The 25,811-nt window shown below is 37.0% G+C and overlaps 1 protein-coding gene across 1 annotated transcript in view; it reads right to left on the reverse strand.

Moving 5' to 3' along the window:
• LOC132551799 (whirlin-like) overlaps positions 1–21,937 on the reverse strand; it is a 29,072-nt gene extending 7,135 nt beyond the window's left edge. The window contains exons 1-15 of the mRNA XM_060215942.1: positions 21,104–21,937; positions 10,053–10,265; positions 9,706–9,831; positions 9,278–9,477; positions 8,596–8,647; positions 6,480–6,689; positions 6,004–6,099; positions 5,734–5,862; positions 5,236–5,310; positions 4,788–4,883; positions 4,263–4,528; positions 2,849–2,947; positions 2,611–2,740; positions 824–915; positions 311–349 (exon numbers count right to left, since the gene is read on the reverse strand). Of these exons, the coding sequence (XP_060071925.1) occupies positions 311–349; positions 824–915; positions 2,611–2,740; positions 2,849–2,947; positions 4,263–4,528; positions 4,788–4,883; positions 5,236–5,310; positions 5,734–5,862; positions 6,004–6,099; positions 6,480–6,689; positions 8,596–8,647; positions 9,278–9,477; positions 9,706–9,831; positions 10,053–10,265; positions 21,104–21,937 (2,657 nt within the window). The remainder of the gene's footprint in view (positions 1–310; positions 350–823; positions 916–2,610; positions 2,741–2,848; positions 2,948–4,262; positions 4,529–4,787; positions 4,884–5,235; positions 5,311–5,733; positions 5,863–6,003; positions 6,100–6,479; positions 6,690–8,595; positions 8,648–9,277; positions 9,478–9,705; positions 9,832–10,052; positions 10,266–21,103) is intronic.
• Between the last annotated feature and the right edge of the window lie 3,874 nt (positions 21,938–25,811).

Genomic DNA, 25,811 nt, shown 5'->3' on the forward strand with positions numbered 1-25,811 from the left:
TATGCTACTCCTTATTCTGTCTCTCAGTAACTATCATAGCCAGTATCTGTAGGTCTGGTAGGTCAGAAATACTGCATTTCCTTTACCTTAACAGCAAAGCAAATGTGACAACAAAAATGTAACATAACTTTGAAAATTCTAAGCTATACATTTGATTCTCAAAACAAAATTATAACAATTTTGATAAAATGATCAATACATGCAAATATTTTGATAAGCAGTGTTTGTTTCTACAGATGTCAGGCCTCTAACTACGTGCCATAAGAAATATTAAGTTTTAAAACCTAATTGCAACGCTAATGTGTGCTACCTTTTCCGTTTAAGGGAAGATGTCATTCCCATAAAGAATCTGAGAAATAAACATGAAAAAATGATTACAGTATTCAATGAAAGCTTTTTCGGCATTGAATTTTTGTTTTTTGTAGATCAAAAGGGAAGTTCGATGTTCATTATATTTACTATTTTGATTTCCTGTCTCAGAGACCCGAGACTATTCCATGAAAGTGATATGTTTTCTGACAGTATCAATAACATAAAGACATCACAGTTAATATAATGTATCTATTAAACACAATTTTTTTTGACACACGTTAAAAATTTGTCTTCTCCATCTTCATCACGTTGGTAGGATATCTGTACACAATGAAAGAGTAATATCTTTTTTATGTTACATCAATTTGAAATTTATGTATGTATATATACAAGTTAAAAACACATATATATGACTGATGATTTACAGAAAAAAATGATGGTATGAGCTAGTACATTTATTTGTATAATATAAACAAAATTTTGAGAATCATAACAAACTCAATAAACTTACTGTTCCTGCTCATGTTGCGATGTGTTGTCATGGCGACTACTGCCATTTAAATCTACGCCACTGTCATCATCAGGACTGTGGTTATCAGGTGCCTGATAACAAATAATCAAATAAATGTAAATAAATCTTAACATGTATGGAAAGTCTTATTCTAATCCAATTCAAATAAGGCTATTTAAATCTTTTAACACAAATTTCATCTATGAACCGAACAGGAAACATTGATTTATTTTACTAATGTTTCTCTTGTAATATAAGCTCTAGTAATCATTAAGTTTCGGTAGAAATAGCATCCAACTCTCCACATCTCATCTTCCTTCTCTACCTCTACACATCTTCCTACATCCCACTTTTCTATATCCCACCACCTTTCTACATCCATCCTCTCTATACGCCACCTCTCACCTATATCTCACTTTCCTTCTACACCCCATCTCTCTAAACTCCTTCCTATAACTCACCTCTCTACATCCCACTACCTACACCCCACCTCTCCATAACTCATCTCTCTACACCCCACCTCCTTACACCCCAGCTCTCTATACCCCACCTTCTACATCCCTCTCTACAACTCAACTCTTTACACCCCACTTCCTAAACCCCACCTTTCTACACCCCTCTCTACATCTCATCTCTCTACACCCCCTCTCCTTACACCCCACCTCTATATACCCCACCTTCTACATCCCTCTTCCTACAATCCACCTCTCTACACCCCCTCTACAACTCAACTCGTTACACCCCTCTTCCTACATCCCCACCTCTCTACCCCCACTCCCTTTACCCCACCTCTCTTCACCCCACTTCTCTACACCCCTCCCCCCTACATCCCTCTTCCTACACCCCACCACTCTACACCCCTCTTCCTACACCCCACCACCCTACAACCCCCCTACACCCCACCTCTCTACACCCCTCTTCCTACCCCCCCCCCTACACCCCACCTCTCTACACCCCTCTTCCTACACCCCACCTCTCTACACCCCTCTTCCTACAACCCACCTCTCGACCCCCCTACACCCCACCTCTCTACACCCCCCCCCTACACCCCACCTCTCTACACCCCTCTTCCTACACCCCCCCCTACACCCCACCTCTCTACACCCCTCTTCCTACACCCCACCACTCCACACCCCACCTCTCTACACCCCACCTCTCTACATCCCTCTTCCTACTTCCTACACCCCACCTCTCTACCCCCCCTACACCCCACCACTCTACACCCCCCCTACACCCCACCACTCTACATCCCACCTCTCTACACCCCATTTCCTAAACCCCACCTCTCTATACCCCCCTCTACATCTCATCTCTCGATACCCCATTTCCTACACCCCACCTCTCTACCCCCCCTCTCCCTACACCCCATCTCTCTACACCCCTCTTCCTACACCCCACCTCTCTATGCCCCCCTCTACATCTCATCTCTCTATACCCCATTTCCTACACCCTTCTCCCTACACCCCACCTGTTTACGTAAGACTTCTCTACAGCCCACCACTTTTTAACCTCTTTACACCCCGCCTGTCTACAACTCACTTCTCTTCACCCCACTTCTCAATATACCACCTCTCTACACTGAACAAGACATTTCTCTTCAATTACCTCTATCTGAATTAGTATAGGGAAAACCCTACATTTTGAAATTTTGCAGTGTTATATAGTTATTAAACTGACACTAAACTTATTTTTACGACATCCAATAAGTGAAACCACAAATTTGCAATCGTGAGGGTTTATCTCCTAATACTTGGGATTAATAAGTAAAATAAATATCTTTGATTTACCTTGTTGTACTGATGAACTTCGGCATGAACTGCATTTTCTGTGGTGACCCTTGAATCACGGTTTGATGAGGCTGGATTATTGAGTATAAAATTGTTATCTCTATAACTGCTATCATCAGTCAACCTACTGCTAACTGACTTTGAACCTCTGTAATTGACATCACCTGTCAATATTTTGGACTCTGACTTTGAACTTTTGTGACTGACGTTATCTGTCAACTGTCTATTGACCTCTGACCTGGGACTTTTGTGATTGACATCCTCCATAGATCCACTGACCTCTGACCTTTGAATCCCTGGCCTTGTTAGAGATTGAGGTGTTGAAGAGTTTGATTTCCTGTAAATGCAAAATCCATTACATTGTCTGACTTCAAACTTGAGAGAAGTGATTGGAATAAATCTTTCTAGTGCTGTATGGAATTCTTCAGCCTTTGACAGTATACAAGATAATGTGACACTAATTAAAGAAATTACTTAGTTATGGTCTCAACAAGCAAAGGCTTACAGACAGTCTGGACAGACAATGCCATATCCTATCTGATGATGGGGATATGACAGTCTGGACAGACAATGCCATATCCGATCTGATCATTGGGGATAAAACAGTCTGGACAGACAATGCCATATCCTATCTGATGATGGGGATAAGACAGTCTGGACAGACAATGCCATATCCTATCTGATGATGGGGATAAGACAGTCCGGACAGACAATGCCATATCCTATCTGATGATGGGGATAAGACAGTCTGGACAGACAATGCCATATCCTATCTGATGATGGGGATAAGACAGTCTGGACAGACAATGCCATATCCTATCTGATGATGGGGATAAGACAGTCCGGACAGACAATGTCGTATCCTATCTGATGATGGGGATAAGACAGTCTGGACAGACAATGCCATATCCTATCTGATGATTGGGGATAAGACAGTCTGGACAGACAATGTCATATCCTATCTGATGATGGGGATAAGACAGTCTGGACAGACAATGCCATATCCTATCTGATGATGGGGATAAGACAGTCTGGACAGACAATGCCATACCCTATCTGATGATAGGGATAAAACTAATCAAACTTAACATGATAACCAACAGTCATATTTTAAAAGTGTCTTCACTAGAACATCAATATTGATTATATTTTTTCTCGAATATGAGACCAGCAAGTCATAAGTGCTACCCTGTGCTACTTTTTTTGTCTTCTCCAATCTCTCTAATACCTTTGTGTGATATTTGGTGCCAAGTAACACCATAATAAAAGCAATATCAATTTCAATTGTCTCTCTTATATATAACCAAAAAGTCAAGTCATCTAATCAACTAGATGATTTTGTTCAATTTTGACAAGATCAAGAAATAGAATATATTCCCCCTATAAGTTTGAGATCAATTTATCTAAGTCTCCAACTGACATTCTTTAACATTGCAATTGAGGGAAAGTTGAAAATGCCGTTTTGTTACAGAATATCAGTCGGAGACTGAGATAGATTGATCTTAAACGTATGCAGGTAACAGAATCTGGTAATATATTCTGGTCCAGATCTTCATTTCTGCTGTCAAAATCTAAATGTACGGATGATCTTTATAGGGTGTAGAAAGTGTCACAAATCTTTTTAAATAATTTAAAAAAAAATAATCGTTTACCTGATGGGGACATCCTTCATAGGAATTCTCTTTGGAGTTCCAGTTATCTGTAAAGACTCGTTGTACCTAGAATCAGTCAAGCGTGACAGGCGGTCCTCTGCTGAGGACAGATGTGAGGGGCCAGGTTTGGGAGAGGGCGTGTGTCTGTACTGTTCACTGATAAGGCTGGACTGGGAGGAGGAAGGCTGAAGGGGGTACATTTCATGATGTGAAGAGGCAGGACTGGCCATACTGCTACTGGACTGGGTGTAGCCTTGGTCACTAAACTGTAACAACACAAAAACAATCTGTCTCAGATTTTATGTCAATTTCACAGCAGAAAATTAAAAAAATAATAAAATATATAGCAGAGACATTTGGACATTCCTTTGGAGAAATAGCAATGATAATCTTTACCTGCAGAGTGATTTGAACAGCCCACCATCATAAGATGGTGGGTTGAGAAAAGAAAAAAAAAGTAAAAAAATAATAAAATTGTTCTATAAGCAATGTCCTGTTTGGCTAAGAGTTTCATTCATACCCTACCTGTGGGAGATGGTCTGGTAGTCTATCGATGATTCCATCAATACTGATCTGTTCTATGGCCAGTCGTAAGGCCTCAAGGTCATTCTCTGTAATCACCTAGACACAATAGTGTTATCAGATATATATACATAAAAGTAACACAAATATCAATAATATGTTGTCATTTCATCACCAGTGGAAACTTACAATATATTTAATAACATCCAATGACAACTGGCAGTTTAGACCAACCAGCAGGAGGCACAGGCCCTGTGGGCCTGTAATGATTGGACTTTTTAAACAGAATTTCTTCTGGAAACTTTCCTGTGCAATCAAAACCTTAAATACCCCTAATTGTTAGTACTGTAAAGGTTGCATTTTTTTAAGGGGTTCTGTTTTTCACTTTTTTCAATGATTTATTGACAGAAAATTATTGAAAGATTGGCTACATAAACAAGGACTTTCCTACCTGAGAAGATGGAGGTCTTTTGTCAGCCCACCTTCTTGAGGCATCTTCTGACCGATAACTAGCATTGTCTGATTCCTGTTGGAAAAGAAATAAATACCTGTCCAAATATTTTGATCATTTTATCTGGAAATAAACAATTCTGTAAGAGGAAATTTACAGTAGCCAGAAAAAACCCATATGGTCAGTCAGATGACTATGGACACGTAGGATAAAGGTGAGTACATTCCCACAGGGCAATCTAATAATCCTAATGTGTGTTAAAAACACTGCTACTTCTCCAATAGCAATAGCAACATGATAAATGACACTGAAATTACGTCAAAAGATACCTTAGATTTCTTTTCTTATTTCATCCTACACAATACCATCCAGATATTACTAATCACCACAGACAATCAATACCCTTTTTGGTATAATTCTTGGACAGAACTTGATGTAGGAGGTTTTATTACAAGGTACTGCCTAAAGATGGTAAGAAAAATAAAGAACATATATTACCTGTCTGGAAGAAGACACAAGGTTCCTCTTTTTCTTACTGCGAACTTTTACTTCATTAGATAAGTTGGAGTGCCTGTCGGGGTATTTATCAGCATGCTTGTCTGAGAACAGGAAGTCTGCTGGGCGTGCCTGAAAAACGTGATTTTCCTAATCATACTCTCATGTAATCATCACAGCAAATTTGTATTATTTTTCACATTACTACCAGCAGAATCAATTACTATGAAATCTCTACCACAATCTACAACTGTCTGTGTGTATTGGCCTCACCATTCTTGATTCTATTTCTCTTTGTTTGGTAAGCAGGTCAAACTTCTCTAAGTCCTTAGCCAGGATAATGTTTCTGATCTCTGACATCAGGGTATACTGAAATATAAAACAGATGGTAAGACAAAAGTTCCTTAATACTTTACATCACCAGCCATTTACTGGTATAGTTTATTTAGGTGGTGATGAATTCAGACTGATTCAATGTACTGTAGATATGGTTCACATCAGAGTCCTTTTCTACAGAAGGACCTAAAGAGGTTGGTAAGAGAGACTAGTTTCACATAAAAGTGCAGGATAAACATTTGAATGGAAAGGAGTAAAAAAGCAAGTTCTGTGAATGTTTAGTCCAGCAATTACAGACAAGACTGGCAGTTTGTAATTTTGGAGGGTCGTGTAAGTCATTAAATAGTCATTTTTGCAAAAACCTTTCTAATCTTTATCAATATTTCCTCCCTAATTCCATCCTAATCCTATACCTTTGCATGTGTATTGAGGAGCTCTGTCAGTGCTAGCACAAGTCCTTCCACTGTGATGTGATCTCGTTGATACTCCTTCAGATAGTACCGCATTGTTCCATGTTCCGTTTCGTTGAGCTGCTGACCACCAACCTCCTCTATCATATTCCATTTGGAGTTGGCAAGAGAAGTTAGCATCAGCTGAGACCCTGCTCCCTTGGAAAACCCCGACTGTGAGAGAAATGTTGGTAAATATGTTACAAAAAATATTGATATACAAATAAGTTACTTAGTTGAAGGTCACAACTGAGATCTAAATGCTTGTATGAGGAAAATATTTGTAAATTGACAGTGAGATTGGTAAATGAGTGGTAGGCACAGAACCTCAATTGACAGTGAGGGTAGTTAATGCATGATAAAAGTTTGTTCGTTGAGAGAGGTTTGAGAGTACAGATTCCCAACAAGCAGTGAAAGTAGTTAATGAGTGGAAGTTTGATCCTTGAGATAAGGTTGAGGGTACAGAACCCCAATTGACAATGAGGGTAGTTAATGCGGGATAAAAGTTTGACCCTTGAGATAAGGGTGAGGGTATAGATTCCCCACAGACAATGAGGGAAGTTAATGAGTGGAAGTTTGATCCTTGAGATAAGTGTGAGGGTACAGATTCCCCACAGTGAGGGTAGTTAATGAGTGCAAGTTTGATCCTTGAGATAAGTGTGAGGGTACAGATTCCCAACAGACAGTGAGGGTAGTTAATGAGTGGAAGTTTGATACTTGAGATAATGGTGAGGGTATAGATTCCCCACAGACAGTGAGGGTAGTTAATGAGTGGAAGTTTGATCCTTGAGATAAGTGTGAGGGTACAGATTCCCAACAGAAAGTGAGGGTAGTTAATGAGTGCAAGTTTGATCCTTGAGATAAGTGTGAGGGTACAGATTCCCAACAGACAGTGAGGGTAGTTAATGAGTGGAAGTTTGATACTTGAGATAATGGTGAGGGTATAGATTCCCCACAGACAGTGAGGGTAGTTAATGAGTGGAAGTTTGATCCTTGAGGGTACAGAACCCCAATTGACAATGAGGGTAGTTAATGCGGGATAAAAGTTTGACCCTTGAGATAAGGGTGAGGGTATAGATTCCCCACAGACAATGAGGGAAGTTAATGAGTGGAAGTTTGATCCTTGAGATAAGTGAGGGTAGTTAATGAGGGAGTTAATGAGTGCAAGTTTGATCCTTGAGATAAGTGTGAGGGTACAGATTCCCAACAGACAGTGAGGGTAGTTAATGAGTGGAAGTTTGATCCTTGAGATAAGTTGAGATCCCCACAGACAATGAGGGTAGTGAGGCAAGTTTGATCCTTGAGATAAGTGTGAGGGTACAGATTCCCCATGACAATGAGGGTAGTTAATGAGTGGAAGTTTGAACCTTGAGATAAGTGTGAGGGTACAGATTCCCCACAGTGAGGGTAGTTAATGAGTGCAAGTTTGATCCTTGAGATAAGTGTGAGGGTACAGATTCCCAACAGACAGTGAGGGTAGTTAATGAGTGCAAGTTTGATCCTTGAGATAAGTATGAGGGTACAGATTCCCCACAGACAGTGAGGGTAGTTAATGAGTGGAAGTTTGATCCTTGAGATAAGTGTGAGGGTACAGATTCCCAACAGTGAGGGTAGTTAATGAGTGGAAGTTTGAACCTTGAGATAAGTGTGAGGGTACAGATTCCCCACAGACAGTGAGGGTAGTTAATGAGTGCAAGTTTGATCCTTGAGATAAGTGTGAGGGTACAGATTCTCCACAGACAATGAGGGTAGTTAATGAGTGGAAGTTTCATCCTTGAGATAAGTGTGAGGGTACAGATTCCCAACAGTGAGGGTAGTTAATGAGTGGAAGTTTGATTCTTGAGATAAGTGTGAGGGTACAGATTACCCATAGTGAGGGTATTTAATGAGTTGTACATGTAGGTTTGAGGTTACTGTTAGTTATGACTCATGTTAAAATGGTACAGAATATCTGTGCATTGACAACTTCAAAATAAATGTTAATATACACTTGGGGAAACAATTCGTTTAAGAATAGATGTGTACTTACTTTGGGGGTGAGCTTGAGGCTTGTTGATGAACTTCCAGTACCTTTACTTACATTAGGGGTCAGTGTACTGGACGAGGTCAAGGTGTCTGTACTAAGGGACAGTCTGAAATTAACAAACAAGGAAAATGTACATTAGAGCTTAGTAACAATGTAGCTGCTACATATGACAGATTTCTCATTCCAAAATGGGATAAACTAATTCCTTTTTTCTTAAGTAGAAATTTGGAGAAATTTTAAGCTAAAAAATGTTTATCCTGCAATGATCTCAAAAGGCTTAAACATTAACTAGGTGAGGTTTTCAATCTACTTTTTAAGAAAATGTTTTTTGGCATTTCAGAAGAAATAAAATATGTAGGGGTGACATAATTAACAGATATCCACCAGATCCTTATGACTAATACATTCTTGAAATATTTTGATAACGTTTTGATGACATATTACTTTCTACTACATATACATTCTAAATGAAATTCATCTAATTCATCCTAAAATTGGCAAAGTCTTAATTCTGGTTACAATAAATCCTGGTCTGCCATACCCACCCCCTGGCCAAGTCAATCCCATCCTCTAAAACCATGGCAGGGAGTAGTTACGTTGGGTGGTAAATTTAATGTGTTTCCAACAGAAAAAAGCACCCTAAATACTGCAGATATACAGGACATACAATAACAACAGATGTCTACATGAGTTTGGTGTTTGGAGTTGGATATATACTGTTTGGATTGGTACTCACTGACTACTAGATCTGGAGCCTGTCATCAGGGACTGGTTGATCCACTGTGTTTTATCAATGGTGGTCCGAGCAAAGGGTAACTTGCCTACATCCTTGAGAGTTAAGACCATCAGTCGCGATGTCTTTAGCACACGGACAGCCTCTGCGTGGGTAGTGTCCAGAAAACTATGACCATTCACGTCCAGTATCTGGTCACCTACCTGTGTAGGTGTAAGATTTATAGAAATTTATAGAAAATATTTCTACTTTTTTATCAACCTGAATCCATGTACCATATCCTGAATCAGAAAAGGCCCAAGGCACTTGTATCTATCTGTATGCAAAAAGACAGGCTGGTTAACCCCTTTCATACCAAAATCATTTGAAGAAATTTTTTCATTGTTGGCATTAAGTAGCTTTATCAAATTCAGAGGATTCTGTAGACTAACCTTTAGACCTGCACTTTTTGCCACTGACCCATGGTCAACACCAGATATGTAGATTCCAAGCCCAAACTCCAGACCCCCTCTAATCATCAATCCAAGTTTGTCCCTCTCACCTACTGCAACATTAACCTGAAAACAGAGGTGTGAGGAAATCAACACCTTTATAAAGTAAAAGAAACCATAGCAATCAAATTCAAGAATACTACCTGTATGTTTATATATTAAAAAAATGAAATATCAACTTTTTAAATCAAATAAGAGGAATCATTGCATCAAAAAGCAAGAGAAATGAATGAAATTTCAAGAAGACAAGAGAATAAGAGATTTGTAAATAAAGATTAAACACCCACTTTTCTCTCATCACTGCTTTTTAGTAGTAGTAGTCCACTTCTGCGTCCAATGGTGCCTGCTTCCAACTTCGCAATCTGTTCTAGTTCTGGTGGTGGAGATACTGCTCTACCATAGGGGTCTACCCATTTGTACATCTGATGGATCTCAAACGATCCTGGAATCCGTCCCACCCGACACACAACTAAGTCTAACCGCCGAGCAGCCTTGATAATCTGAAGTCATTAACATTACATGATGTTTTATATTTCTCACCGTATATATTAAGGCCCAATTATAAACAAGTCTTAAATATATCAATTAATATAAACATCATCTTCACACTGCAGAATATTGGTTATGAAATTAAGTGTTGAAATAAATCATAACAAGAGGCCCATACGGCCTGTATTCTGGGTTTGCTTGCTGAAATCACTTTACGAAAACTAACCATTTCTGCAGGAAGAGTAGGATTTTAAAGAACTTGCAAAATTTTCTGTTTTGGGCCCTGCCCTTCAGGCCACTGGGGCAGGAACCATTATTTATACAAAATATGTGTCTTCCCCCAAAGATGCTGCTGACTAATTTTTGGTCAAAATCTACTTAGTCATTCATGACTAGTAGTTATTTGCAGAAAGAATTGATGGAAGGATGAACGGACAACTGATGCCTTGGGTTGCCAATAGCTGACATAAAGGGCCAGGTGACCTAAAACTTATTATGTCTAACCAATTACACTGTCTTCCTGCTGGTTGTTACTCAGTCAAATATCTCTAAATTACATTTATTTGTGTTTAACTATCTATATCTGATAAAGTAAATGGTGGAGTAGAGTTCAGATAATGTCAGACTCAACAGCCATTTATTTTCTTTGCCATATGTACAATGTTATTGTTTGCCTGATTCTTAACAATAAAATAAAACATTGGCATAGTTCCAATATTTCATCTAAAGCAACTAATCCCTGAGTGCCTTTCTTGCAGAGTGTGTGTTCAGTTAATAGAAAATGCAGGTACAGGTACAATGTATACAGTCTGAAATATTTCAAATTACAGTAAAACTTCAATGTTTCAAAGTTCAAGGAACTAACAACAAAACTTTGAGACATGCATGGTGGTTTATATCAACATTTTCATGTTCGTAGCTATATATGGTTGATGACACGATATTTCTACTTGAACAAACACAACAAATACCAAAACACAAGTTTTAATCAAAAGATGCATTTTTATCTTTAAACAAAACATTTTCATTCATGAAAAAAAACATAACTTTAAAAAGAAATCAATGAGAGATTGATCCATCATGTCACACAGTATATGCATTTTATGGATCAATTTTAAATGAAACGACGCGCAGCATTAAAGTGGTCTTCACATGTTACAGTAATTATTTTGGGACTGATACAAAAATATTGAAGGCACTAATGAATTCAAATGAAAGAAAATTAATATAATGTATTCTGTCCAGAAACGACTGCATTAACGTCACATCTCTTCAGTTGAAGAAATTACAGGAGTGGATGGATGCTTTGATGACGGCTAGTCTGAATCAATCAAAGAACGCATGATTTACTGATAGATCATAGTGTTTCTCATGCTTTTATGCTTAATTCTAAAAAGTGACACTTTGGGAATGAGTGAAATCATCATACAAGTGATAGGATTTCCTCTGATTGCTTTCAAAATTCCTGTAAATTAGACCTAATTCAATGCCATTACCACAATGGCGGCGGTGAACAGCACATGAAGTCCCATTATCAAAAATGGGGCAGCCAGGCAGAAGGCAAGGGAAGGATGTTGTAGAACTCCATAAATTTATGGTAAGTATTACATCATGAAATTTGGTTTTACTATATATTTCAGTAATAATTACCATAACTTTAGTATACAAATTCATCTTACTATAGCGGAGACTTTGAGGCCAGGCAGCCAATCACAGTACAACCTAGAGAAAACTCCAGGTAGGGCCAGAAAGGTTCAGTGAACCCTACCAAAAAGTTCCAGATAAACTTTGGAGAGTACCTCCCTGTGAAGAAGTAGGTGCCCAAGGGTGGCCCCTAAATGCACAAGAATAAAAGATACCCCAGATTACTGAGGAGACCGAGCCACCACTAGAGGGCCAATAGAGCACTGACCCTTAGTATGAGTTGCCAAGGACCACAGATAGAAATCTGTGAAATCATTCCTGATCTGCCAAAAGGCAGCGGACATGACTTCCTGAAAAGAGGACCCATCGAAGAAGGTCTAAGATTCAGTGAGAGCCCTAATCTCATGAACTCGCATCTTTAATCTTACCCAAACCTGATCATCTGAACGCTCATAAGTGTACCTGATGACCTGGCAAACCCTACTTGAAACTGACTAGGAAGAAACATCCTGATTACCCAGTTTGATGGGCTAAAGCAGGCAGGATTGAGGACTCTGGCATGCATCCCCTCCCAGTCCAGAGAGAGTCTGAGAGCTGTTCCCAGACCATTCCCATGAGCGGCACTGACCGTTGAGGTAAGGACCCCAACATGTCATGGAAGCATCTGTGAACAGGGTTATAGAGGGTGCCGGCTTGGACAAAGGAACCCTGACATTCTCCTGAAATGTCAACCAATGGTTGAACTCATTGACTGACTGGTTGAAAGGAAGCCATACTTCCCCATCCCTAGAAGAAGGGACCCAGTTGGCCAGAAAAACATCTGTAGAAGTCTGTTGTGAAGTCTCCCTAACATCTGCCTGGGAGTTGAGATAACCCAGAAAACTGAGAAACCAATACACTTAGACACGTGACTAGCCAATGAAGGTCAGAGCAAGAGCCCTTGCCTTCTCGAATTTTTCCAAATGTTATAGGGCTATTCCCTGAATGGTAATAAATCGATTCCCCAGGAAAACAGAATCCTGAGATGGGGAGACTTCTCTCTGGAAGGAATTTGGGAAATTCCCCTTGGCAACCCTGAACAGGAAACTCTGGACCGGCACCTGGAACCTCAGTGGGTGAGTAACCCAGTCCAACATTGACGCCAGGATAAGCAAGCAGCGCATCACTAATCCCAGTAGAAACAGACAATCCCAAAAGGAATTCTGTAACACCGGGACCTGAACTTAGAAGGACAGGCCTGGCATCTAGGCTGCCACCACCAACAGACCTCCTGAGACAGGCCCACCGATCAGCTGAGAGCCGGAAACAGAACTCCTAACGGGATGCCTGCTCCTACTGGAAGTAGAAGGCAATCTTTATCAATCGATGGGCAGGAAGAAGTTTGATGCCCAGGCTGGAACATCTTGACTTGAGACCCTCCATGAGAACAAAGTTCTTAAAAAACTTAAAGGCAAACAATGGAAGAAAAGGAAAACAATGCCACTTGTCCATGTGGGGGATGCAAATGGCCCATGGAATTGTACGGAGGGCGGCATTTTTTAATATTTTGTTTTTGGGCTACAAAGCTAGATGTAGGTACCGTATTTGTTCACTAAAGTTATGGTAATTATTACTGAAATGAAATTATATTTTCCAATACCGTTTTGGACACATATGTCAAAGTTCGGGATATACTGAAGAATGCAATAGAATTCTAGCTTAACTTAAGTCAATTGTAAAAAGATTGAGCTGTAGTATACATCCTGGTATAAGATTAATCAAATAGAACTGTATCCAGCACTGTCTAGAAACAATATTCACAATTAATAAAACCTGTAAGAAAGTATCAATAAGCAATCATACGATCATCACTAGAGTGTGGATCTATACACATGTTTCTGGTAGCAGCAAACAGGACCTATAACTTTTCAGCAATTACCTCAACTTTTACAATGGGTTCAATTTTACTTTCAATTTAGTCAATCATTTGTTTGCTTATCATTTGCTAATCACAATCAATAGATTCAATACATAATGTTTGTATAATTAATCTAACATGATGAAAACTCATACACGAAGGATCTTACACAAGTTATCAATCCTCATGAAAATTCATAAAACAAGTCACATAAGGCAAACATAACTTTGCAAATATTTGAAAAATTAAGGGTTAAACTTTTGTTTTATTTATGATATCATAAATCCAATGGAGCATAGTTAAAAGATAAATGGCATCAATGAAAGTGTTCACGAGTTCACATTTAAGAACAATTCACTGCCTGCATGTCATCACACAAATAAAAAATCTAAAGTGGTGATATTCTCATTCTGCAATGGGGGGTGGAGGTGGGGGTGGGGGTGAGGGTTGGGGTAGAGGTGGGGTCAAAAACTTAAAAAAAAGGAGGAAGGAATGTAGCAGAACTGGACTGGGATGATCATGGACAATCATAGCATATTTGGTAAAGTTGTCTTTTAGAGTTCAGAAGGTTCCCGATCTGAACGCTGGTGTACCTGTGTATTGTTCTACTCCTGTTACTTATGTGTCATAAGGAAAAATATTGTCAGGAGTGTTTACAGTGATAACAAGGAAGTTAATGTCATCAAAATTCATTTAATATATGGACAATAACATCCATATGGCAAGTCAAGCACATAAACAAATGTAGTATATCTAGGAGATAATAAAAGCCTTTAGATACAGGTAATTAATCACTGATTACTACTTGTAATTCACTTAATTACGATTTGTACACATACTTACCTTGAGAATGGTGGGCCTGTTACATACATGACATTATTTGTCATCCTCACTGAGTTACCACTAGCTCTTACAGAGCTTAAGCTCCTTAATAGTATTGGTATACAGTATAAGCAGTGATTAGTTCCAACAGATTTCTTGTGAATATTAAATCAAAATAAGCTAAGTAAAGCCTTTCAGTGGATCTGGAGAAATTTCCAGCTATAAAACAGCCAATAAGGGCAATTCTAAGCCAGTAGATAAATTTTTCAACAGCTTAAGGCATCTAACACACTGTCTAAACCGTTTTACCTCTGCAACAGGAAAAAAAAATAAAATGGCAATTCCAATCAACTTTTAATCAATAACTTTCTCTCTATTTCAACAAGAAACCTTATCCAAAACCTAATATTAACATGACACAACTGAACAGGTAAGGTAGCGTACCTGTGGTTGTGTATATCAGGTAAGATGTCCTGTGGGACTATGGTTTATTTTGATACATTTATTTGATGGGTCTTGTATTGGTTTGATCACCTTGAAGCAACACATAATTTTATACAATGTAATCAGAAAAGCACCAGGAAGTCTCAAAATATCAGACCTACTTTTTCACAGAAATTTTTTTAAAAATAAAAAATTAATATTCTGTTTTTCTCATAGATCAATACAGTATTGGAACATCTAACAGTTGCATGAAAATATAACCCATATATTTAAGGTCTTCAGCATCTGAACTCTTAGATTACCACTTGATCTAAATTTAACTTGATGTAGATTGAAACATTATGACTTAAAGACAAATACTGTTGAAAAATTCTTCATCTAAACCAGAATACATATAATAACAATAATGATAAAAAAATATATTCACCTGAACAATTAAAAACCTGTTTGATATGTTAATAGCATTATCTATGAAAGGTACGTACCAAATTTGATGTTGATTTGAATAATTATGATTATAAAAGGAGTTCTTGAAAATTCACCAATATTTCATGTTTTGGGCCCCAAAAATAGACCATATTAATCTGATTCTTCATTTTTGTTGTGATTTGAGTTGTACACTCTTGAATTCCGAATTACTTCTACTTTTGGAGGAACTTCACTGAACACAACTACCATACAATGTAATGGGAGCTAGTAACAGAATGTCAACACAAAAGTTTAAACACCTAAGTCTCATCTCTGTTCCTTCATGGCAAGAAAAAAAATATGAACAATTTGAACTAGCACCTCTCATTAATAGAAATCTATGTGAAGTCAAATTCAGTTCCTAGAAAGATGTCAAGAAGTGGGGACAGATGGATTGGATAAAAGCATTCATATCAAACTCGAATGATATGGGGAAATGGAAGGTAGGCAGAAATATTGCTGTTACAATAATGACTTAACATAATGTGAAATATCCTATATTTAGGCACAGTGACCTTGACCGTTGGTCGATGACCTAAAGGTTCATATCTTAGTGCTTCTCCAGCGATAATACAGAGTCATGAAAGAAAAAGCTATTTTTGCTAGTGACCTTGACGTTTGGTTACTGACCTTCACATAAAAAGAGATCATGGAACCTTAATGATTTAAATATGTGACGTGTTAAAACAAAATCTTTCACTACAAGATAAATACATAATCCTTCGAGTGAATCGGCAAGAATGTGAGACAGATGAACTAACAGAAAAATTGCACACAAGAAGTATAAAGATGTATACTACTAAAACACATGAAAGAGTTGACCTGTCTGTTACATACCGAGGCAAAGTGTGGATAACATATATTGCAACGCTTAAATATATAAAACTATTCTTTGGTGTATAAGGGGCTACTCACTCAAACACTAAACTAAATAACTAATAAATGTAACTAAAACTACAAAGTTGCCTCCTTTGTATATCGGAGGAGGCCTGGTAAGAAAGAAAACTTTCATTGATTTAAACGTAGGCCATGTAGCTCTTTAGTGATTCAACATAACTAAAGGCCAGGTAGAATAAAAAAAAAAACTTGAATCCTGAGTGATTCTGAAGAAGTAGGTCAAGGAAATCTAGAGCGATTCAAGATAGACCAAGTTAGACCTCCAGAGCGATTCTGGAGAAGTATTGTCCACTGTCCCTAGTTCTTGAGCGATTCAAGATAGGGCAGTATGCAGCCAATCTTGGCTCCTAAGTGATTTAAGAGCCACAAGGCCTGCTCTAGGGCAAACATGAACAATTTATAAACAAAATAAAGCTAACAAAAGTATTGGAGGTAAAATTCATGAAGAATTTCTGCCCATATAGAACAAATAAGTAATTAATTACTATTGAGTGAGAGCCCGAATTGACAGAAAAAATGTATGCAAGAAGTATAAAGATATATATTACAAGTTCATGGAACTAATTCAGATATGTTCACTTAATTAATTCTCATAGGAAAATAACATGTAGAGCATTGGCGCTGGTCCTTATCCTTACATATACTAGCTTTATATAGAAATTCAGATTAGTGCTGATCAGTATATTGGAACTGGCCACTACAAGGCTAGGTAGACCATACCGCATTCATATTTAATCACTGTGGCATGCATTTGTTTTCTGGTTCCCAACCAAAACTACGCCACTGAATAACCAATGAAACTTCAATCCACAAACAATGTGTGGGGATTTACATGTACCTCTGAAGAAGAGTTTTTTTGTTTCCATAATTAGCACTAAGTTAAAGTCTCAGTTGAATACAACATAAGAATATATTATATATTAGTTGGTAAAGGTGGCTACAGTGTGATCTATGTTAGTGCCCTGGCAGCCAGCATACATCAGTTGAGCCAGTTGATCACTGTACGTTAGTCTACCTGTCCTCGTTAATTATTCAACATCCACGTACATTCTTATACCGAGTCTGCCTATAAACAAATCTGATGGAGCGGTATATTACCCTAAATCATGTTACAACATTATTCTGAATCGTATAACGGAATTATTATTGGCCAGTTTAAAATGTAAAAACTGACACAATAATAAGCTCCTCTGAATGATGTTCCCAAATATAAGAATTCTGAAATCGGATTTTCTTTACCAATAAAACCAATTTTATCAATTTCCAGAAAAAAGAAAGAAAAAAAAAAAGCGGAACAAATTTTTTGCTCATGATTAAATCTTGATGTTTGCAAACGTTTTTGTCCAGGTTTCTTCACTTCTGCTTTGTTTTGAAACTGTGCAATACCTGGATGCAAAGACAAAACTTGGAAAAGTTTATTCAAGCAGGTAAACCCTATAAAGAGTTTCACTATCTGACATGCTTTTGGCCAAATCTTTATGACTTTTGGTCTCCTGGTAATACAAGTAAGTGTGTAAAAGTTTCAATTTATTTTTGATTATGTGACTTCAAAAGTAGGTCAAGGATGTTTGTGTGAACAAGCTTTATAACCCTCCATCTCAGCATGCTACAGGCAAAATAACGGTTTGGCCATGACCTCTTTCAATTGGCTATAGTCAGAAGTCATTTGTTTAGAAGAAAGCATGGCTAACTCTTCTGGAACTTTTTTTAATCCAGCAAACTACTTGTGCCTTATCCTCTTTCTATTTATAAGAACTTGATAATATATTAGTATCTCTGCACCATGGCATAATCTCACATGACCTTCAGAAAACACCTGTTTTTTTAGCTATAAGCTTCCCATAATTTCTCTTTAATGTCTTACAGAGTGTATATGAAAATATAATCTAAATTTAAAAGTAAAAAGTGAAAGCAGGTTACAATTACTACATATACAAACTACTTCTTTTTAGCAGTGAACTGAAAAAAATTTAAATAATAAATAAAATAAAAAAAATAAATGGTAGCAAAGAATGAGGAAGTCTACTCCACAAAGCCATAGGGCCCAGTGTACCAAGATACTCTTAAAAATGGCTGGTTATTGTTCCCACGTTATGTATATATAACCATCTATTAATCTATCAGCATCTACAATGTATCCTGATTTATAGTGTTAGTAATTACTGAAGGGGTGACGGTTCATAAATCAATAATTGTATTACAAGTCCCTTACCATATGTCTTCGCTATTTTAATGAAACCTGTGCTATGTTGTTTGAATTAAATCCAATTCGTTTCAATAAAAATAAACACAAAAGTTTCATAATGATTTTCTTTTAATCCAAAGGATATGCTGTCTGAAGAAAGTGAAGAAGCTGGAGAAGTCAGATAGGCCCTGCACACAGTCTTGTGCTTTCTTTGTTTTATACAAGTACATACTTGTATATATATTAAGCAAGGTCACCTACTACTTGACACTAAAATTCTGATCCCAATCAGACATGTTATTTCAATTATTTACAATACAAACAGGTCCTTATCACTACAACTTACATCAAAGGACAAGGCATGTTTAATTACTTGACAAAGAGGTAAACACATTATGTCACTGAATCAATTGGTAATTAATGTTTGTTTACTTGCAGGGTTTATTGCCCTATAATACAGAACCAGGGTCATATTGAGGCATGGGTCCATATTCATGAAACCATTTTCATGCTCAAGCATAGATTTTGTGCTCACACAAACTTTTTTATGATTCTCCTAAATCATAAAATAATACAAATGTCAAATATTGATTATAACTTTCACTTGAAGTAATTTCAAATTTTTTAAAAAAAATCTTTGGCAAAATCAGTCTTATTTAATAATCATTAACTTAAACAAGACATAAGGCTTGAGCACAAAATTCATGCTTGAGTATGAGAACGGTTTCATGAATACGGGCCCTGGTCTCCTTGTAGTGGCTGGTGACTGCCTCAGTGAACAAGATATTGGAGGACCAACACATGACATCCAGAGCAATAACGTTAAAATGTCTTAACTAAAGACACAATCCCCATAACACAGATGAGAAGAAAGTTTCCCTGTTTCCTGAGAAAAAACAAACTGCCATGAGTTAGCCGCTCAAACCACACACCCCTATTCTTAACTGTCGCAAGTTAGGAGCTCAAACCACACACCTCTATTCTAAACTGCCAGGAGTTAGGAGCTCAAACCACACATCTCGATTCTTAACTGCCACGAGTTAAGAACTCAAACCACACACCTTTATTCTTCCCCATTAGGGGTTACATAGGTCAATGCTCTACTGATTGATCATCAGCTATTGTGGTGAGAGTACAGTATGCTGTATGACTAAACCCTTTTTTTTTAACAACAAAACCTACAATAATTGTCAACCAAATAAAATAAATTCATCACAGACATAAAAACCAATAGAACCCTCTGAATGAATCATACATACAGCTTTGTCTGTGAGAGGTTTAGTTACCTGACGATTTATCCCAAATAGATATTTTAAAAAAAGTAAACGCAATTACATGTAAAAGGCCGATGCAATTCTCTGGACAGTCTACATGGCATTGACCCAGGCCAGGTTCTGGCACGTCTTTCACTGTTCAGCCCTGAAGTATACTACTGCAGACAATGTTCAACTGCTTTTAAGCCAATCATTTTCTGATAATGATTCTGCCATACACTCCGTTCAATTAATTTCTACAATTTTCATATTCAATAAACAGGACTAAAATTTTCTATCCTTTCAATATCTACAACATTTCATATCAATGACATAAAACATTGAGTAACATTCCTTTGACCATGGGTTTTACCAAAATGAAACAAGAGGTCCACAGGCCAACTGCATAATGATAGCAATGGTAGCAGGTTCAATTATGATCAGAATAATCAAAACAATACTGAATCAGCAGTAAATGAAGAATAAAAAACACTAAACAAACAAAATTTACAACACATCTTTGATTTCAATTTCTCAATATTCCCTCAATTTATAGCTCAGTGACAGCAGAACTAGAGGAGTTTAAAATAAATGAGTTTCCAAGATGGTGGCCACATTGGATTTTGGACCAAATACCAATACTTTGTCAAGATCATTTCAAAACAATTCTAGGCAAGACTAAATACATTTGGTGAAACTTGCCAAGAAGTTAAAAACTGTTGTTCAGAAAAACCAGTCTCATACATTCATGTTACATATTAGTATCAAGACAGCAATATTGAACAGATAGAAAATACCTTTAACACTCTGTTGGCAACCATTTTTTAACATGTCAATCATTTTTCAGTTCAGTGACATCACTAGAACTTGAAAAGAAGTTTAAAATGTGTTTTTCCAAGATGGCAGCATATGCATACTGGTTTCCATACCAAAAAATAATAACACTGGGACAGGAGCTTTTCAGGCAAGTTTGAGCAAAATCTAAATGGTGGCACTTGAGTAGGTGTTTCAAATGTTTTCAATATGAAAACATTATGCACTGGCTAAATCACAACAGATTGTGCACAAAGACAGATGAAACAGAATGAGAGAACGTAATATTGACCCTTTGTGTCAAATGAAGTAAAAACCAAACCATTTCTGACAGGTATACTTTTTCTACTGACTGTGATATATTTAGTATGTTTGAAGGAAAATCAATAGACACATTTATGAACAAAATAATCTTAATATGTTTACCTTGACCGCCTCATCGTGTGCAATTTTCTTGAATGTTATATCGTTGACCTCCATAATCATGTCACCTGGTTGTAGTCCTTGCTTTTCTGCCACACTCCGACCATCCACTTGTGATATGTAGATTCCAAGTCCATATTCAGAACCACCTCTGATACTGAAGCCGAACCCCTTCTCTGGGTTAGACGGCTGGCCAAGAATTATTCTAAGAACCTCATTGGGTTGAGGGGTGAGGGACATAAGGGACCCTGACCCTGCTTTAGAGATCCTAGTACTTTTAATGCTGTTTTTATTACCATTGCTGTGTAAAATTGACACTGGAGCACTTCGTGCCGATCTTGGTTTTGATGAATGCTCCAACTTCACTTTTCCACCGAAGACACTTTTTGATTTTTTCTTTGTAGTTTTTTCTGATTTTGTGCTCCTCAAACTCTGTTTAGGCTTTCGTCGAGACTTTGAAGAAAATGATACTTGAGGATATTGTTCTGATGAAAAATGAGCATTTCTTTGAGTATGATGAGATTTACATGAGAGCGCCTTCTGTGTTTTACTACTGCTAGTTAAACTATCAAACGCCTCAATATCTGTCACAGGCATAACCTTCCGAATTAGTGGCAGCAGCTGACGTTTAGACTGGGTGTTAAGTATTGCCTTAAGTCTCCTAACAAACAGATGAACATCCCGATGAGTGTGATAATCATTGAGAGCCCCGACAAACAAGGTCTTCTCTTCCTCTTCCAGGATATTATTCAAGGCTTCCTGCAGGCGTCGCACATTTGCTGAAAGTGACCTGTGCCTGGAGCTAGCTAATGACCTAGGGCCTTGGTGGTGTGACATCTTCCACTATCTCAGGACTTTCGTTTCTGAAATAATCATCAAAATTTACATTTTTTACTTACTTTATTATTGCAATTATTGACAAATACTGTTAAGTGAATATTTTTTTCATGTGGAGCTTTCACATACACTTGGTAAATTTTTATACGGTCAGACATCCTATTAAAAATATATTGTTTTGTTTGCTGACCAGTATGTCTGGGTAAGAGTTATGTCCCCTGTGTTACTAATACTCAGGTACTTTAATTGTTAGAACCATCACAATGTATTCTACATGTTATTATCTGCAACAATGTAAGTATTGGATGATCTGATAAAATAATTACTGGTCTGCCTCAAAATAAAGATAACTGAACCCAGTGTATGGCACTATAATATTTCAGGATTTCTCACCAGAAATAGAAACATATAGCAATCTTCAAAATGTTAATAAAGAAAAATAAGCTTTAATCTAATACACAATATGTTTGTTTGCTGGGTTTTCTTGTCCTATCAACACCCAAGGTCATTTGGAGTTGAGGTCTTCTAGTAGAAGTTAGAGGCTACCTCACTGAACAACATATTCAAAGCAATAGGGATGAAGTGTCTAGTCCAAGGACCCAATCACTGCAGCACACAAGGACAATCCATCTCTCAATCTCTCATCAACACAAACTGACCAGGAGTCAATGAGCATCACACCTTATATTTTCACTTGACATGAAATTTAACACTCTACCGACTATGTTGTTGTAGCCTTCTTATACTCAACAAAGTACATGTCTTTCCTTCTTGAATTTTTGCAACTGTATAGCTTACAATCTGTTACAAACATATAGAAATATTTTGAGACCTTAATCTCAAAGACACAAGGAGTTAACTTCATATACAGAAATGAGGTCACTAGTATATTTTTCAAAACTCCTTCCTATAAAATAAACTAAACTGTTCAGCAGTGGTTTCTCCTGACATACAAGGCCATTCAAATGATAAAAAACAGCATTAACTGCATTGATTTGTTTCTTTTTATCCCAATGTCATTTATACATCAGCATATATATATTTTGGGGAAGAACCCAAGGAACTAGTATATAATCTGTAGCTATACATAGTTTTGTATATCAAAATATACAAAATGGAACACTGGATAGGAGTTTTATGGTGGCATTTGTTATTGGCAAAGGAGATTCATTAGATTAGAAGCCAGGACAGAAACACAAGTTTGACAGGTAGAACTTTAATCATTACAAAACTTGTAAACACACATATAAACATTTGTTAATAATGATAATACAACTAATAAGAATCTTTTCTTTGTTGCTAAATAAAAAACACTCAGCAGATGTACAAAAATATTTACAAATGTATACAGGGGGCCATGTACTGGTTCACTTCTCCATTATCATGGTGACTGGTGTTGGATTCGAATGTCACCTGTCAAGCCATACAGGTTTCTTCCAAGTATTCCAGTTGCCTCCCAAACCTAGGCATATTAAAGCTCATTTATATTGAATTACATAATTGTGTTTTACGTTGACAGACAACCCTACAGTTCTACATTTTATTATTGCTTTCCATATTTGTGACACAGTCCAACCCACATAATAACACAAAACTTGCCTCATACAAATGAAAATCAAATCCCCTAAAAAGTGTATTCAATATTTCTATATTGTTTTCCCACTTATTACAAATTAGTTACAATGAAAAACCCTGGTAATATACAAATTTTCCTTACCATTGTCACATTCTGACAATGGGCACTCCATAACAGTAAGAGAATAGTGTGTTCAATGAAACCATGGACTTTTAATAGATGGACAGGCCACTGCTGACGCTTCTTCATCTTGTTGCACCAGAATTCACATGATTTCAATTTTTTATACAAAATTGTTGCCTCGTTAATGCAGGATCACCGATGTGCTGTGGTTCATCTTCTTTCATTTACGGTAGAACCGACAACATGTGAGTTTGTCATACATTCTGTTTTTTACATTAATTAAAAATGTGTTGTGTTCCTGTAATTTTAATCTAACTTTAAAGCCTGTGAATAAACAATGTAAACCATATACTGTGTCATTTTGATTCATTTTGTTGTTCATTTTACATAGATAACACATATTTTACACTAAGGAGACTCCGACCAAAAAACCTGAGCAAAATTTTTCTTTGGATGTGAAATTTGACATAATTATTACAATGGACCGCAAGAACAAATCTAAATTTGAAATTTCAAAAGAATTCTATATATAATCCAAGCACTTTAACTTCAATACTGAAACAGTTAGAAAAAAATTATGTGCTCATGAACAGAGTGAATTTTCTCTTAAATGCAAATGTAAGAGATCTGGAAACTATACTGATGTTCAGGAATGCTTATACAAGTGGTTCCTCAGAACTCATCACAAAAATATTCCGATATTGGCTGATGTCCTCGTGCATAAAGCTGAAGACTTTGCCTATTTGTAATTTAATACATTATTGACACTAATTAATAGGTTACATTATTACACAGTTTTATATATTTCTAAATATATTATGTGTATACATATATATAAACCAAGTGTACACATGCATGCATGATGGCACATTGGATGCGCTAACCCAAACAGTATGAAAACTGTTTAGGACAAAAGCATTTGAATGGGCCCCAAGAATGCGTCATAACCAGGTTGGACTGTATTCACTTCTATGACTTTCTTACTTTGATATTTTAATTAGTGAATTTACTGTGATGAAAGTCTGTGTTGTGGATAAAGTCTGTGTCATAGATACAAAGGCCTAAATGTAAATTGGAAAAGGAGACCGAAGAGTTCTGAATATCTATCTTTGATTTCCTCTTTGTCTTGGACATGACTAAACCAAAAGTAAATTTGCGGCTAGGTGTGATCAGCACCCTGCAATCAAGTGCCCATTTAAATATGCAACCAGAAATTCTATTCTAATATAAGCTAGTTTGGACCTTTGACATTTTGGCATCTCTTTAATTATAAAATATTCCCTTACAATTGATGACCTACAAACTCTCAAACTCAAAAACTATGGACTTTCAAATTCGGCCTCAGAACTTAATTTGAACTATCTCAAAAACAGAAAACAAAAGGTTGAATTAGGAAATATTGAAAGCACCTTTCAGGAACTATACAAAGGAGTACCACAAGGATCAATATTAGGGCCAATTCTTTTCAACACTTTCATCAACGACATTTTCCACTCTATACAACACTGCAAATTATACAACTATGCTGATGACAACACTATTAGCAAAGCACACACCTCATTAGAAACAGTCAAAACATCACTACAAACAGACTGCAACTCACTCATACACTGGTTCGCAAACAATCACATGAAAGCTAACCCAAATAAATTTCAAGCCATGGCAGTAGGTAATAAAACACAAAACGAAAACATCACTTTCCAAGTAGGCAACAATACCATTAAATGCGAACCAGAGGTTAAACTGCTAGGAGTTACACTTGACTTTAAACTAAACTTCCACACACATGTATCCAATATCTGCAAAACAGCATCCAAACAACTCAATACACTCAAACGCATAGGAAAACACTTAAACAGACTGGGCAGACTCACTATATATCATTCTTTCATTCTTTCAAACTTTAATTTCTGCCCACTTACATGGCACTTCTGTTGTGAAACTAATACACGAAAAATGGAAAAAATTCAAGAAAGGGCTCTGAAATTCATCTATGACGACCACGAAAATACATACTAAAATTTATCAGCCCATTCAAAATTACCCTTTCTCAAAATTAGGCGCCTTCGAAATTTTGCAATTGAAGTTTTCAAAATTAGCAACAATCAAACACCAACATATCTGCATGACCTCATAAACGTAACAGAAAAATCATATACATTTAGATACCATAAT

This window comes from Ylistrum balloti, unplaced genomic scaffold (assembly GCF_031769215.1).
Source record: "Ylistrum balloti isolate Yb309-2 unplaced genomic scaffold, AGI_CSIRO_Ybal_v1 Utg370214, whole genome shotgun sequence".
Taxonomy (NCBI): domain Eukaryota; kingdom Metazoa; phylum Mollusca; class Bivalvia; order Pectinida; family Pectinidae; genus Ylistrum; species Ylistrum balloti.